The following is a 15,900-nucleotide window of genomic DNA, read 5'->3' on the forward strand; positions in this document are numbered from 1 at the left end:
AAACAGCTTGAGTGTACTATGCCAAAGAAAAACATATCCTCTGCACTTAGATTAACAAAATCAAAGTAACTGGAGGGTTAGGCAGCTGGAGGGTTTTCAGAAATGCTAAACACATACTCTTCTGCTGGGGTGTAAGTTATTGACCTGCTTTTCAAAGGATTGTAGCACCAGCAGATTCCCATTGACTTAAATAGTTGTGGGTGCTCAGCATTCTCTGAAAAAAGGAACATATGTTTGTGTCTTTATTCAAGGCTTTGTGCTCTCCTATTTCTTTTTTAACAAACAATTAGCATTTCTAGTGTTCTCAGAATTCTTACCCTTATTGAAGTCAGCAGGGGAGAAGGATGTTCTGCAGCTTGCACCATCCGAGCCTGTCTTGGAGGGGTGCCCAGGTTTGCAGGGAGGGTTTGTGACCCGATGCCACCACCACCAGGCTGTTGGCCACACACCTGTCTTTGGAGTACACTTGAAATTTTCAGTCCTGTTCGTGGCACTTATGCTGCTCTAATAGGACAGTCAGCATCAGTTCCAGGTCACCTGAGACCTGGCAGAGAAAGCACTGACCCATTCCACCTGAAGGCACTTTGCCACTGGTTTCTCGGTCACGATGAGGCTTTAATATTGTCTCTGAGCACCTGCTATTGACTCTGAATTTTTGAGGTGTTCTGCTCAGAATAGGTGAAACACTGCTTTAAATCTGGAAGTCTACCTAGGTTTAACTTAGAAGGAGTTTGATCTCCAAGCTTTGAAGCTCAGAATAAAGAAGGAACTAATTTTGAAGGTGAAATTGCTGCTGTGCAGAGGACTGGGATAAGGCATTCCCTTCAGTGCTAGGCATGAGGGGGCTCACTGCAAGGTGGGACCCGCGTGAGGAAGGAGCTCTGTGGAAGGGGGAATTTCTCTTTGAATGGGCAATCCAGTACCATGACCTTTAGAATAAATCACTCAATTAAAAGTCAAACTAAGGATTATTTGATCATTTGCATTGCTTTTACTTACATGAAAGCCCAGTGATATACAACATTACATTAATACAAACTGAGATTTATGAGTTTTGCAGAGAACTACCATTTTGAGATAGGACTGCATCCTTTCATCGTCCTTTGATATTTACACAGAGCTCAAATGTTCATTTTAATAACTTCCAAGGGATCCAGTCTTAGTCATTTTGCATTATTAAAATGTGTGATTAATTTAAAAACCGAGACACGAAATATTCCTGTGAGCCCTTTGTTGCTTCAATAGTAGGTTTTGCTAGACTACAAAGAATGTTGTAAAAGTTAAATCAGACTGTAAAATCAGAGAATTACTGTTCTGCAATGTGAGATAACGTTCCTACGATTCAACAACAATACAGTGCTGAAGTAAAATGGTTTTGATCAACATGCAGTGAGACATGCTGTTTACTCCCCTCTTCCCTCCTAAAGTACTCTCCACTTGCATGTTTTCCTTAGGCGTTGGACGGCTTCATCATAGCAGTAACCACAGGTGGGAGCATCATCTACGTGTCTGACAGCATCACACCTCTGCTAGGGCATTTACCAGTGAGTAACTCTGGCACAAGCTTTTTTCTACTAAAAAACATAGGATTGGGCCCTGCCGTGTTAAAAACAGACACAGGAGGGTGGGAGATGGGGTGAGGGGATGTTTTCTTGCAAATGCAGAGAGAGTTTTTGTCTCTACGTTATACCAGTTGCTGCTGTTGATCTCCTTTGCTCCCTCTCAGCGTGATTCATGCACTTCAAGTTTTTGTTGCTATGAGGCACTTGGGTTTGAATGGAAAAAGCTCTGTGGGAATCCTCTGGCCAAGGGAGAGATGGGTTGACCTGGCTGATCTTTTCCATCTCTGATTACTAAGCCAGTTCAGCTCGACAAGGAGCTTGCTAAGGGCCTGATTCTGCTCCACGGAGGTGAAAGACATAAACCCCACTGCACTGAGAGGGGTAGGAGGTCGCTGGCAACTGTTCCCCTACTTGAGCTGCTTGGGGAGATGTTGCTGTGAATACAGCAGAGAGTGGCTGAGCTGGACTCTGCTCCTGTTGCTAAGGCTGCTCTGGGAGGAATGGTGCAGTAATGAAGTATTAATCCAAACACTCATTTTTAGTAGCTCAGTCTCAAATAAATGTGTGCCCAGGAGAAAACAATACCTGCCAAATCATTATTTCATTGCCACCATTCCCATGTTCTTCAGAAAATTACAATTATTTTTCTCTCATTTACTTTTTCATCAAATACATGCTGTTCTCCACCCAGCCAAATGTATTTCACGCACACTACCTTCCTGTAGTACAAACAAAAATTATTTTCTTCTGAGGCGAAAGGAACTTGATGAAAGGCGGCAGCTCCTGGTAAATGCAAGAATATTGCTATGCAACAACAGATTGAACTGAATCTATCTACTCCAGTTTTCTTTAATCGTCAACAGTTGAGAATCCAGTGGTTGACTATTTTCTGACATTTGTCTTCAAATCAAAGGCAGAGAGAAAGCTGTCCTGCATGCAAATTGCTGTGTTTTCATACGCTTACTGATTTATGTGGAGCTCTTGGAGTGGATCCAGAGGAGGGCCACGAAGATGATCAGAGGGCTGGAGCACGTCTCCTGTGAGGAAAGGTTGAGGAAACTGGGCTTGTTTAGCTTGGAAAAGAGAAGGCTCCCGGGAGACATCACTGCAGCCTTCCAGTACTTGAAGGGAACATACAAATAGAAGGGAGAATGACTTTTTACACTATCTGATAGTGATAGGACAAAGGGGGAATGGTTTTAAAATAAAAGGAGGAGATTTATGTTAGATTTTAGGCAGAAATTCTCTACTCAGAGGGTGGTGAGGCTCTGTCACAGCTGCCCACAGAAGCTGTGGTGCCCCATCCCTGGAGGTGCTCGAGTCCAGGTTGGATGGGGCCCTAGGCAGCCTGAGCTGTGGGGGGCAGTCCTGTCCTTGCAAGCACTGATCTTAGTGGACATGGTAGATCTGCTGCAGAAAATTATCTTTTCAGGAGGACCACTGATGTCAGGTCCTTTCCAAAAACCAGCAAGCTTACCTCCATAACTGCTCCCATCAAAGCAGCTCACAGCAGCCAGGGTTGGGAACCAGCCTGAAGGCAGCAGCAGAAGTCTCACAGACCTCAGGGCTGACAGAGCAGAAGTGGCAAACCCTGCCCCAACAGTCTGTACCTGTGCAGTATGTCGTGCAAGCTGGCTTCTACCAGCACGAGATGCGCAAATCATGTGCCCATGTGCACTGTGCGGCTCATGGGAAATTTCAGCTGTCCTTTCTATTTGTCTTCTGAAGTTCTAACACTAATCAGAGCACTATGTGGAAAATCTCCATTACTTACTTTGTTAATATCCAGGATCTACTGGTAAGTTATATTCGGTCACTGTTGGAAGGACACAATACCAATTCTTCCTCCTCTGTGAGTGCAGGGGGAAAAAAAGATACTGTGTAAATCTGCTGCTTTGAGCACAGAAAGGAAGGCATAATTGGGCAGAGCACAAAGCAGGGCTCTCTGAGGGCCCCTATCCACAAATCTGATGTATTTTCTTTCATTAAAATCATGGAAGACTCTGGTGCTGAGAGTAAATATATCCAACTCTCTTTTATTCAGCTTCCCTAAGTTCCATGAAGCGTTTTCAGACACCAGCTGCCTCTGCGGTAATTCTAAATAGTCTATTGTTGTAAGATTTGGAGACTTCTCCCAGGGTTGGCTGATGTGAAGAGAGGTTTAGCTAATGTGGTTAGACTGGCTGTAGTTAAAGTGAAATGAACTACTGTAAATCTGGTCACAACTCAAAGCATTTAGCATCAGCTGATACACTACACCCTCAAAACCATGCTGGCCTTGGGAAGAGAGTCACCCCTGCTCCTTCTTACCAGCGTTGCTTCACAAAACAGCTAAATACAGATGGCAGAATGCCAATTTCCAACCCACAGGAGGAAACTCTGCTTTCTTTCTACTGGACTTAGGCAGAAAGTGCTGCACCTGCTCACTGACCAAGGGCAGTGGTGGGTGTTTTAGTTAAACATAAGAGCTGCCCACTTCAGAGCAATTGGGCAAAGCTGCAAACTTTCCCCTCCACCCTATGCGTTTTCATCTGTGGTGATTACATTTTGTTCCCCTCTCCTTTCACCTGTTTGTCATGGCACCAGGTGGCTGTTCTTCAGGTCTGGTACAGAAGGAGCTTGTGTGACATTTCCTATAGCTCCAGTGAGACTCTGGTATATTTACTTCTCTCTTTATTTTTGGCCTGTCAATAGGTTCCTGATTGGCATATTGATTCAAGAATACTGTTGTATTCCTGAGTTGGATGAGATCCAGAAGTTGTTCTGTGCATTTCTCCACAGGTGTTCCTGACCTCTCCAGTAGAGAGAGCTGTAAAATATGTGAAGTAGATTCTATCCGTTTTGTCCTTTCTCTAAACACAAGGAATACTGCAGCACTTGATCATAATATGGAGACAAAAGGCAGCACAGAACCACAGACTGGCTGTTGCTGGCAGGATCCCCTGGGACTCTCTGGTCCAACACATCTCTAGCAGAGCCACCCAGAGCAGGGTGCCCAGGGCCTTGGAGATCCCCAAGGAGGAGACGGACAGCCTCCAGAAAGCCTGTGCCAGTCCTCTGTCACCCACACAGCGCAGAAGTGCTCCTGGTGTTCAGAAGGAACCTCCTGTGTTCCAATTTGTGCCCATGGCCTCTTGTCCTGGCACTGGGCACCTCTGAAAGTGCATCCCAAGGTCACCAACAAAGCAGTTATGAATGTGAGGAGCAGTGACAGCTCACATCAGGTGCAGAGATGGCCTGCATCTAGCAGTGAGCAGGTCCTTCCAGCCCTCCCGCAGTTACTGCTGAGTGGATGAGAGAGTAATTAACCCTCATGACACCTGTGTGAGACTGGTAGATAAGCATCATTATCTACCATTTACAGGTAGAAAAGGATTGGGAAGGAAAATTACTTTTCCAAGACTGTGCTGTAAGCCTTGAAATGCACTCAGCACAGCAGTTTCCCTTCAGATGTTCTTTCTTCATATTCTCAAAATTACGTGAACAATTTAAAATATTTTGTGTGACTAAAATGTGGATGTTTATATATAACTGTACCACATGCAATATCAGTGGGTTGTGTATTAAAGAGGTATATATTGAAGTCACAAAAATAATTTTCAAGTATTCTTCACAAAAGGAGTATTCAAGTAGCAAGCACACTTAATAAATACTTGTAATTGAATAAATTAATATATTATTGCATCAAGGTAAGGGTACAAACTGTCCCACTCTAATTTTTGAAGTAAGTTCACTGCATTTCCTTACTCCAAATAGGAATTACGTAGAGAAGAGCAGGCCTGGGTGGAAAGCAGAGGGAAACCAAAGCATAATCTTAAGCAAATATATGAATAAACAATGATGATTAATAACTTGCCAGTCTCATACAGGGCTAACACATTTTCAGCACAAATGTGCAGTCTGCTAACAGCTGCTCTGATGACACATGGAGCTGTGTCAGTACGTCATCTCAGCCCTAGGTAGTCTCCAGTGAGATGAGTGCAAATTAATACCATTAGAGGGTTACTTTATCTCACAACTTCCTTTCAGGTAGGCTTGTCAGGCATTATGTTGGTCACTGCACTGAATACAGGGAGATGTTTTTCTTGGCAACCTTGTGGCATACATGGTGGTCTTATCCACCATGGGCCGGTCATGGCCCTGTACAAAAATGGTTCCATCTTTCTGTTCCCTAGTCCCCATACCGATGAATAGCTCTCACTCATCACAATTGGATGCATTTTGAGTTCCTACCCACTGGCCACAAGGCTGGAAACACCTGGATATTCGGTTCCAGAGGGCTTGTGCTGGTGGCACTGTGAATTCATGGAATCATTAAGGCTGAAAAAGACCAAGATCATCTAAGTCTGTCAGCTTACCCCTACCATGCCTACTCACGTCCCTCAGTGCCACATCCACATGGTTCTTGAACATTTTCGGGGATGGTGACTCCACCACTTCCCTGGGCAGCCTGTGCCACTTCCTCACCACTCTTTCTGATAAGAAATTCTTCCTAATGTCCAATCTGAAGCTCCCCTGGTGCAACTTAAGGCCATTGCCTCTCATCCTATTTCTTGTTCTGGAGGAGAAGAGGCTGACTCCCACCTTTCCACAGCCTCCTTTCAGGTCATTGTTGAGAGCGATAAGGTCTCCTCTGAGCTTCCCTTTCTCCAGACTGAATAACCCCAGTTCCTTCAGCTGTTCTCCATTAGGCTTGTGCTCCAGACACATCACAGCTTCATTGCCTTTCTCTGGACATGATCCATGACCTTGATGTCCTTCTTGTAGTGAGGAGTCCAAAACTGAATAAAGCATTGAGGTGAGGCCTCAACAATGCTGAGTACAGAGTAACAATTACCTCCCTGCTCCTGCTGGCCACACTATTTCTGGTACCATCCAGGAATGCCACTGGCCTTCTTGGCCACCAATTCCCCATCCTAGGGGACTGCTTGTGCTACAAAGTGATGTCCATGGCAGAACATCACCTGGAAGAATTCATCATGCAATGTGAATGTCATGGTGATGCTTGTTGTGACAATGCTGTTTAATATCAATATTTCTGTTGGTTTGTTTTTGCAGTGTGATGTCTTGGATCAGAATTTGTTAAATTTCCTCCCGGAACAAGAACATTCAGAAATTTATAAGATGTTATCTTCCTGTATGCTTATGACAGATTCTGCCTCATCGGATTACCTAAAAAGTAAGTTTTATTTTATCTTTCCCAGTAAATCAAAAAGCATGGGTAGGATAAAAAACTTCTTACAGAAGGAGTTGTTTTTCTTTGTGTTTTTTTTTATGAGGCATGCAGTATAAAACTTATGTTCATAGCATTTCAAAGAGATCTTGCCACCTGGCATGACCCTTTGGTACTATTTTTAAATTAAACTCGTTGCATTTATTTTATAGGCAAAGTCTACTTGCAGTTGTGTTAATTATTAAATATAGCATCTTTTGAGACAGCTGAGGAAAATAGGTTAGCCAGTGGTAACAGTTTGCCTGAGACAAATCACATCTTAATTGATATTTCAGCCCATTAAAATAAGATGCTGTTCAGAGATATGCTAGCGGTGCATACCTTTGTTTTGCATTATAGTTGAAAACTAGCTGTAAAATCATCATAATTCTTTTTCAAATTGAATTTATTTTTCTTAAAAATCCTTTTATTTGCCTCAACCTTATTCACTCTAGGAGGTAAGATGAAGGAAAGCAGAAAGCACACAATAATGTGAGATGTACAGCTGCTTAATCTACTGCATACATAAATCTTGCAGCTCATAGTTAATATGCTGAAGTTAATTTAATAGATTTTTTGAAATAATTAGGCATAGTTTTCCAACACAAGATGTAAAACAGCTGTGAGTCATGAAAAACCTAAAAAAAAAGCTGTAGCTGTAGGATCCCATTCTCTACCTCAATACGCCAACGTTGTGTCAGTGCTATGGTGAAGATGGTGGAAGAGAAGAGGCCCACGTAGATCAACTGCACCCAGAGCTCTTGCAGAGGCTTTGGCCCTGCCACTTATTGCACCTTGGTCTGTAGGACTCTGAGTGGTAACACACTGCTCTTGTGCTGCAAGATTGGGGTTGTGTTTAGCTTAAATAGTATATTTATTTCTTCTTCTTCTTCTTTTAACAATCCAGCTGACAATGAACTAGAGTTTTATTGTCATCTTCTGAGAGGAAGTTTGAACCCAAAGGAATTTCCAACATATGAATACATAAAATTTGTAGGAAATTTTCGGTCTTACAGCAATGGTAAGCTTTAATTGTTGTATAAATGTTACTTTAGCTATGTGAAATGATCTGTAAGTATTGCTCCATTGAACAACACAGGCTTGTAATGAACAGGCTGTTTGTAATGTTGTGGGGCAGATTTCGCTTTGCGTGAATCTAACAGCTGATTTGCAAAAGCTGGATGAGAAATGCCAAAATTGTCAGTTCCTGTTGTTTGTGCCCTTTGTTTGCTTTGGACACTGGGCAAATTTGCAAATACCGCCAGCTTCTGAGGAGGCTTGGGTTGTACTCCCCAGTACTGCAAGTTACGGTTGTACCCATTAGCTACACAAGAGGAATGCCACCCTATCTACTGGCTTATGTGGAACACACATCCCAGCCTGTGCCAGAGGCAATAGCCTATCAGATTTGCCCTCTCATCCCCACAGAGCCATTGTGGGGAAGGGCGACAATGCGGTACCCTAAGGCCTCCCCTTAGGCTGCCATTGCTCACTCCTACCCAGCACCGCAGAGCCTGATGCCACAGCATGGGAAGAGAAATGCACTTGGCACAGCCTGCAGCATGGTCATCCTTAGGAAACCATCTTTCAAAGGACAAGGGGCAGATTTCTAGCTCATGTGCTTCCTAACAAACAGATTGCTCCACAATTCTTGGTGTCAGAAATGAATTTTTTTTTATCGCTTTCCCCTCTCCTGCCTGCTCGAGTTCGCTGTAGTTACTTGTCTGATTGAACTCTGGAGTGGCATTTCAAAAGTTGCTGGTATTGCTCCAAATAGGTCATCCTCAGCAAAAGTTCCCCACTGTGCTTTCCAGAAACCGCACACCACACTGTGAAGAAATGTCCCTGTCCCCATTTAACTTTCTGGTCTTGAGCCACATGACTAGAATAGAAACCTACGTGCAGCATGAAGGCATGTATTTCTTACTTGGTGCCATACGGTTTGGGGCTGTATTTGTATAAAAATGCAACCGCCTGTATGCTTTCTAGTTTGAATGGAGCGAAATGCGGCCGCGTGGCAGACGCACACACCAAGCTGTTCTGTTTTCTAGAGCAGAAACCGGATTTCAGGTGCTGACTCATAAGGATACATTTCTACCGGGGGAATTTCTGATCCATTTTCTCAAGGATTCTCAGCGTTTTATTTTTCATGTGACTTTAACATTGTCCTCTTCCCCGTTAGAGATTTCACATCCCTGCATTTGGATCAGTGGCTATTTCTCAGAAGAAAGATGCAACTTGCATTTTTCTGCTGCTCCAGATATCTCCCCTAGCTTAATGCACACAAACTAAATGCGAGCATGTTGATTTCAGAACACACAGAATTATTTTGCAATGACTCCAGCTTATAGCTCACAAATAAGACACAAGCTTTCTGCTTCAATTTTCTGCATTTTCTTCCATGTGCCACTTTTCTTTAAGTCCTCCACTTCATGTCACCTCTTCCAGTTTCTTCCCAATCTGCTGCAGATGGACTCTGGTCAGGAGGGAGGGCCTGGAACTTGTCCTGATCTGTGAGATGGTACTCCCTCTTCCCATTGCAGAGGCTAGGCTATGATAAAAAAAAATGAGGTAGCAGAGGACAGAAATTGCAAATTAAGCTTAATTAGCTGGAGATGTTCCTTATGAATGTATTCAAGAATGCTTTTCCCTGTAGCTTTTCACAGCAGTAGAAGTGTGAGCATGTTTTTACGCATGGGAGACGGATACAGGATGTTCTTCTCTAAATACAAGTTTTGCTGCTCCCTTTAGCTGTCCAGTGCCAAATTTTACCTTTGTTTTTCTGCAATTTGCTGAGCATTTCCTGAGCCTTCTCTGTCTGCATGGCCCTGCTGCCCCAGCACAGGGTCTTCCCAGAACACTAAGATGTCCTATTACCACTGGCCTAGTGTTGTGGTAGGGATGGTCCTAACGACAGTCCTAACCTCTTCTTCTCAACCTTTGTTGAGTGTTTTGAAGAATGGATAGGAACATTTTTGGCCTCTTTAACAGAAATGTCACTAGATTTATCCTACTTCTACATAACCTTTTACATAACCTCCCTTGAATTCTTTTCTCAGACTTGTTTTACTCTTTTTCATTGCCAACATAACTGCAATACTTAGGTGAAGAGGGTGATGTGTGTTGAGGTCTCACAGTCCAACCCTCCTCCCTTGTACCTTCTCTGTTAATCACATTGTGACTTATGGCTGAGAACATCATATAGGGATGGGTTTGAATGGATTAAATTGAAGGACTGAGACTTAGACAGTCTTAGGGGCTTAGCTGCTCTCCCTAACTTCCTTGGGAGCTGTGGGGCTAATTCCCTCTTCAGCTTTGAAGGCTGTTTTACTATAACACTGAGATGCCAGTGAGATTTATTTTTTCTCTAAAGCTGAACAAATACCTGATTTATACCATGGTGACTTGTCATCAGGATTGCTGCTGGGGATCCAGATCTTGTGTAGCCTACATGGAGCCTGTGTAGGAGTAGCTTTCCCCCATCTTGGAAGAGAGATGGTGCAGGGCAGGGTGATGCACATGCAGCCCTCAGAAACTGCCGGTGAAGTTCACATTGCTGCTGGCATGTGTTCAGTCTTTCAGAAGATCACTTTCCCTAGAGCTCTCTGCTCAGCTATAGCTGGAAGCGAGAGAAGCTGCTCCGGCCCAAGCCAGATTCACATCAACATCCACCTAGGCTGGTTCTGGGCATCGTTTGTGCTCTGTGATACCTACTGCAGCATTTTGGCAGCTGTTTCTGCACCTGGGATGTGTCACAAGCTGCCTGCACAGGAGTGAACCCCTCAAATTAGCTGTGCCCAGGCATGAGGGGCTGAGCAGCAAAGCAGCAGTGCAAGCTGTGCCGAGCAACTGTATGAGTCACTGCCTGTGCTAAATCAAATACAAGAGATTTGATTTTCCATTTGGGAGGATTATATAATCATCATTAATTAAGCTTCAATGAGAAAAGCGGGGCTGTAACCTGACAAGAAGACTGAAGAGTCCCTAGAGAGATAGTCTCTGGGCCACTCAGAACAGGAGGGCTGTGTTCCATCTCCTTTGGTGAGAAAGGTCTGGTTGCTCACAGAAGAAAATATTATAAAATATTTTTTGGTTGTTTGTTTGTTTGTTTTGTTGGTTTTTTGTTTTGTTTCAAAGATGAATGCCTTCCAATATTCTGAGTGCTTAAATCTCAGGCTCACAGGCTGGCTGAGGCTGGCAGGACCCCCTGGGTCCCTCAGGCCCAACCCTTGCAATCCCAGCAAGGCTACCCAGAGCAGAGTGCCGAGGGCCACGTCCCTCCCAGGACTATCTCCATTCACCTAGCTGAGGCCTTTCCTGTAAGCTGGAGAGCTGAATCTATCAGATATCTGAGGGAACTGAATGCCACCACTGCCCCTGTTGACAGGCAAGATGCGGTATGGGGCAGACTCAGGTCAGCGTTACCAGTGCGTAATGTAGTGATTCCCAGCCAGTTTGATCTGAAGGCTGAGAGGGGAGGAAAGTAATAAAGACAGTTCTCCAAAAAGTTAAAGGGAATGTTTATCTTCCAGTATGAAATGTCAATTTAAGTGAGAATAAATTATTTTGCAAAGCCGCTTAATAGCTCACTCTGATTAGAAAAGATAAGGCGAGCTGGATTTATCCCCCCTGTGAAAAATTGTTTGTTCATTTATAAACAGAAGATCTTTCACAATCATGTAACCAAACATTGGCTTTGGTATCGTATTCCTGAGGTGACATACTTGTCTAAACACTTCTGAAAGGGACAAAACCTGAGATCTGCCTTCCAAATAGCTTACCAAAAGCAAAAAGGGCCACCAGCATCTTTAAAAGGGCAGATGTGGCCTTGTAGCCAAAAGGCCTGAGGTTTTGCTCCTAAAGGAGCAGATAACTGTTTTGTGGAAAGAGCTCACAATCATGTAGTATAATTAAATATTATAGTGGGATTTAAAACTGTGCATCTTTGTTCCCAATTATATGGAAACTCAGGAATTATCTAGTTACTGGGTGCTAATAATAGCAGATAGCTCCACTGTTAGCTGATGTGTCTCTTAGAGATAACAATAACCATCAAGGAAATGATTATGCCAGGGAGAAAAAAACAAAACACTCCCAGAATGATTAACTTAGTCTGAATTCCATTTTGAAGGAAATAAACAGATTTATACAGAAGACACATTGATCTTGAGCCTCTACAAGCATATGCAGAAACATCTGATAACAAGAATAACTTGAAATGAATGTTTTGATGAGATCTGACAGCAACATATTATTATTTACTGTGAACAAAGTAGTAGAAGCTGCAGCTAGCAACATGCATTGCTTACGACAGTCTCTCTGTGGGCACATCAGCAAAAAAATTAATGTCCTAAACAGTCTGCATGGGGTTCAGATCCACATAGGATGGAAACATGAGGAGCAGGAGGAGGAAAAAGGATAGAGCAGATCCAAATGGACAGTGATGTATGGAGACCGTCATTGTTGTTCACTCAAAGCTATTGAGTGCAGCCTTGCTTGCCACTAGCACTTTAGAGTTCTTCATTACATATATTAATTGTTAAATGTTCTGTTTATCTGTGGTCTGAATTCATTTATATGAAACACTCCTGGTTTTGTGCTAGCCTGTTTGCTCATGTTTTTAGAAATTACCATTCAGTTTGTTTGGCAGTCACTAAAACTGGTTCTTTAAACATTAGCATCTACTTGCAAAATAGGAAAGAAGGATTTCTTCTTTAAAATGACAAAAATGAGAAGCTTGCTTTTACAGAAAGAATATGTTTTAAGCATCCCAAGTTAAAATAAGATGACCGAGCAACCCGTGGCTGTGCTATTATTAACAGAATAATGTGTCATCTGTTTTTTTTAAAGCATGCTTTCATTCATTTTGTGTGGCATGATTTGAATCCCTGAGGGCAAAAATCTTTTTATCTGTGGTAGCTAAGGGCTTTATATATTACTTATTTTTAACATCTTGTCCTTAATGTTCCTGGTCCTTTTATTTTTAAATCCTGTGTACAAGCAAATCAGTTTATTTCTATCTGCTTACATGATATTTGCAGGTCATTTAATACCTCCACTGCAAACGAATTGTGTTGTAGTTCTAGCAGCAGATCTGATAGGTAACCACAAAAATTATTAGAACTCTTGCCAAGGAGCACAGTCAGATAACTAATAAACATTTCCCTGTTCAGGATATGTTGTCTAAATCAATTAATTGTGAAAACACATGTGCCCTCTGTTACCCAGCCCCACCTGGTTATAGCCTGTTCCAAATTTTCATCAGACACCTTCTGGGAAAAGCACTCCAAGACTTCTAAGTGTAAATATCATCACAGCCTTAGACTTCATCCTATGTAAACTGTTTTTCTGTTGTGCTCTCAAAGAGCTCACTATTGAACTTTGTAACCCAAAGATGCTGTGTGTGTTTTTCTTTCCAACAGACCCTGCAAATTATAAAGTATGATTTTTAGAAAGTCTGTTTAAAAGATTACAGCAGGATATATTTTAAAAACTTGTGTACAGATCTCTTTTTTTAAATTACACTTTAAAGATCTCAACAGATATCCAAGTACTCAAGGCCAGGTTGGATGGGGCCCTGTGCAGCCTGACCTGGTGGATGGCAGTCCTGCCCATGGCAGGAGGTTGGAACAGTATAATATTTAAGATTCTTTCCAACCCCAACCATTCTATGATTCTATGAAACAGAAAAAGTTGGAATTTGCTGACCAACTGCAAGAGAAGAGGCAAATTGGCTGTGCAGATAGAGCTGTGGAAAGAACAAATAACAACAAAATAAGTCAGGCAGAAACTAATCCCAAAACAAGTTGCATGTATTTATTACTTTTAGTCATGGTAGTTGTTATTTTCAGATCAAGATTCACATTTCAAGTTGGTTACGTGCCTGCATCATGGACTTTGTCAGAGACAGTTGTGTATGGAGACAGCACAGATCAGTTTGTAGGCTGGATGACTTTCAGCCAGGTCATCTCTACCTCATCTCCTCGAGCTCATTCCCTCACTGCATCCAAGTTCGACATTCTCAGTGATGAAATTGCAAAAATGCTATACAGCTATATTATATGACAATTATTACCCTTTTAGGATTGCATTTACTTCTTGGAAATATAATTCTATTTTGTAAATGCCACATTCAGGGATGTATTCTGCTCTCTCCTGGGAATAGAATGTCTCTGATTCGTGTCCATTTACATCAAACAGCCTACATCAAAAAGGCCATCTGCTGTCTTTGGCGCAACTCACTTGTCTTCCAGCAGTTCTCCTGGAACTGGCATCATTTGCAAGCTCGTAGCTTCAATAACTAGGTTAACTTTTTATACCTGAACTTTGGAGGCTGATTGTGCTTATCTTATTTTTATTTCTTATGTTTTGCATTCCACTGAACACAGCATAGCCAGCCAGTCAAGAGAGGTGATTCTCCCACTATATTTAGCATCACTGTGGCCTCACCTTGAGTATGGTGTGCAGTTCTGGGCTCTACAATATAGAAAGAATGGTAATGTCCTTGAAAACGTCCAGAGGAGAGCTCCAAAGCTGGTAGCAGGGCTGAAGGCATGTCCTGTGAGAGGAGGCTGAGGGCACTGGGCTGTCCAGTTTGGAGAGAAGGAAGCTGAGAGTTGATCCCACTGCTCCCTGCATTGCCCTGAGGAGAAGAAGCAGAGGGAGGTGCCAGGCTCTGCTCCTGAGAACTGATGGGAATGACACAAAGCTGGGCATTAGGAAGTATTTCTTTCATTGTGAGATTGTTCAAACACTACAACAGGCTTCCTAGATAGGTTGTTGGTGCCCTTGTCTGTCAGTGTTCGAGAAGCATTTGGATAATGCCCTCAATAACTTCTGGTGAAGTTGTTAGGTTGGACTCAGTGGTCTTTGAAGGTCCCTTCCAACTGAGCTATTCTATTCTATTCTATTCTATTCTATTCTATTCTATTCTATTCTATTCTATTCTTTCCATTCCATTCCATTCCATTCCATTCCATTCCATTCCATTCCATTCCATTCTATTTTTCTTAGATCCCAGCCTACAAATATTTGCTATTGAACTTGGCCATTGTAGAGAGAAATTGGCCCATTGACTTCAGTTTGGAAGACATACTAGGTAGTAAGCTTGGAAGTAACTTCTTTACAATGTCCTTAATGTGAGTTTGTAGCCATATCATTAATTTTTAAACATTAATTTTCAAACAGGACTGACTACAGAAATTAACAGACTTGCATGAAATAATCTCATAAGAGCAGAACCAATAGCTCTTTACTAAGGCTTTTCCTGTTTCCGACAGCTCCTAACTCTTCCTTCTTTTTTCCACCTCTTGTGCTAATAATCCTGTAGAAGCCCTCTTATATGCACATAACCCCAGGAGCAGAACTGCAATTCATATTCCTAGAAAGTCCCCAGAGCAAGTGTGCTTTGCTGGTGAAAGGAGGAGAATTTTGCCCATATTTTTTATCTTAATATCCAGTCAGCCGTGCCCTCAAGACTCTTCTGCAAGAGAGCTGCAGTCTCTGTGGATGTTCACATCTGTGCTGCCTTCTCAGATGAGGAATCTTTCCTCTCCCTTTTGGCACAATATATTGTGCATACAGTGGTCTAAGTCAGTTAATCACAGGTGTGAATTCTCCCCAGAGTACTTACTTTACTGTCTTATACCCTGTTATCCTTGTTATCAGCTGCGCGTTGTTATGCTAAGGTTTTCAATAGGTTTCTGGGTTCCAGAAGCACATCTGATGAATAAGCTGAGACTTCTTCAGTCTCTACAATTTATGGCAGTGAACTAAAGCCCAGTGCAGAAGCATCCCAGAGTAAAATTTGCTATTGAATTCCTCCCCAGGCAGATATAAAACCCTTCATTTTCACAGGAGCCAATGTGCTTATCCCTATGCAGAAGAAATAAATTGTAGAAAACTTTTTCATAAAGTTATATATAGAAAGAAAAGAGAGCGGGTAAAGTTGGATAACGGAAAGGGAGATCCATATTAGCATTAATCACCATTAGATTAACTCCTACTGGTGACCTCTGGCTACTGGATGGGACCATCTGCCTCCAAGGGGGACAGTGCAAGTTCAGTTCCCACTGCAGCTTAACACACAGTTTATTACAGTCCCATGGGAGTGGGATTACCATCGCT

General features: G+C 42.5%; 1 protein-coding gene across 3 annotated transcripts in view; it reads left to right on the plus strand.

Annotated features, from left to right (window-relative positions):
• NPAS2 (neuronal PAS domain protein 2) overlaps positions 1–15,900 on the plus strand; it is a 95,475-nt gene that overhangs the window by 56,486 nt on the left and 23,089 nt on the right. For 2 of the 3 annotated variants that reach the window (XM_010727756.3, XM_003203152.4), the window contains 3 exons: positions 1,455–1,544; positions 6,621–6,741; positions 7,682–7,795. In XM_010727756.3, coding sequence (XP_010726058.2) covers positions 1,455–1,544; positions 6,621–6,741; positions 7,682–7,795 — 325 coding nt within the window. The remainder of the gene's footprint in view (positions 1–1,454; positions 1,545–6,620; positions 6,742–7,681; positions 7,796–15,900) is intronic. The other variant, XM_010727760.3, reaches the window with a different exon arrangement.

The sequence above is a fragment of the Meleagris gallopavo genome, chromosome 1 (assembly GCF_000146605.3).
Source record: "Meleagris gallopavo isolate NT-WF06-2002-E0010 breed Aviagen turkey brand Nicholas breeding stock chromosome 1, Turkey_5.1, whole genome shotgun sequence".
NCBI classification, from domain to species: domain Eukaryota; kingdom Metazoa; phylum Chordata; class Aves; order Galliformes; family Phasianidae; genus Meleagris; species Meleagris gallopavo.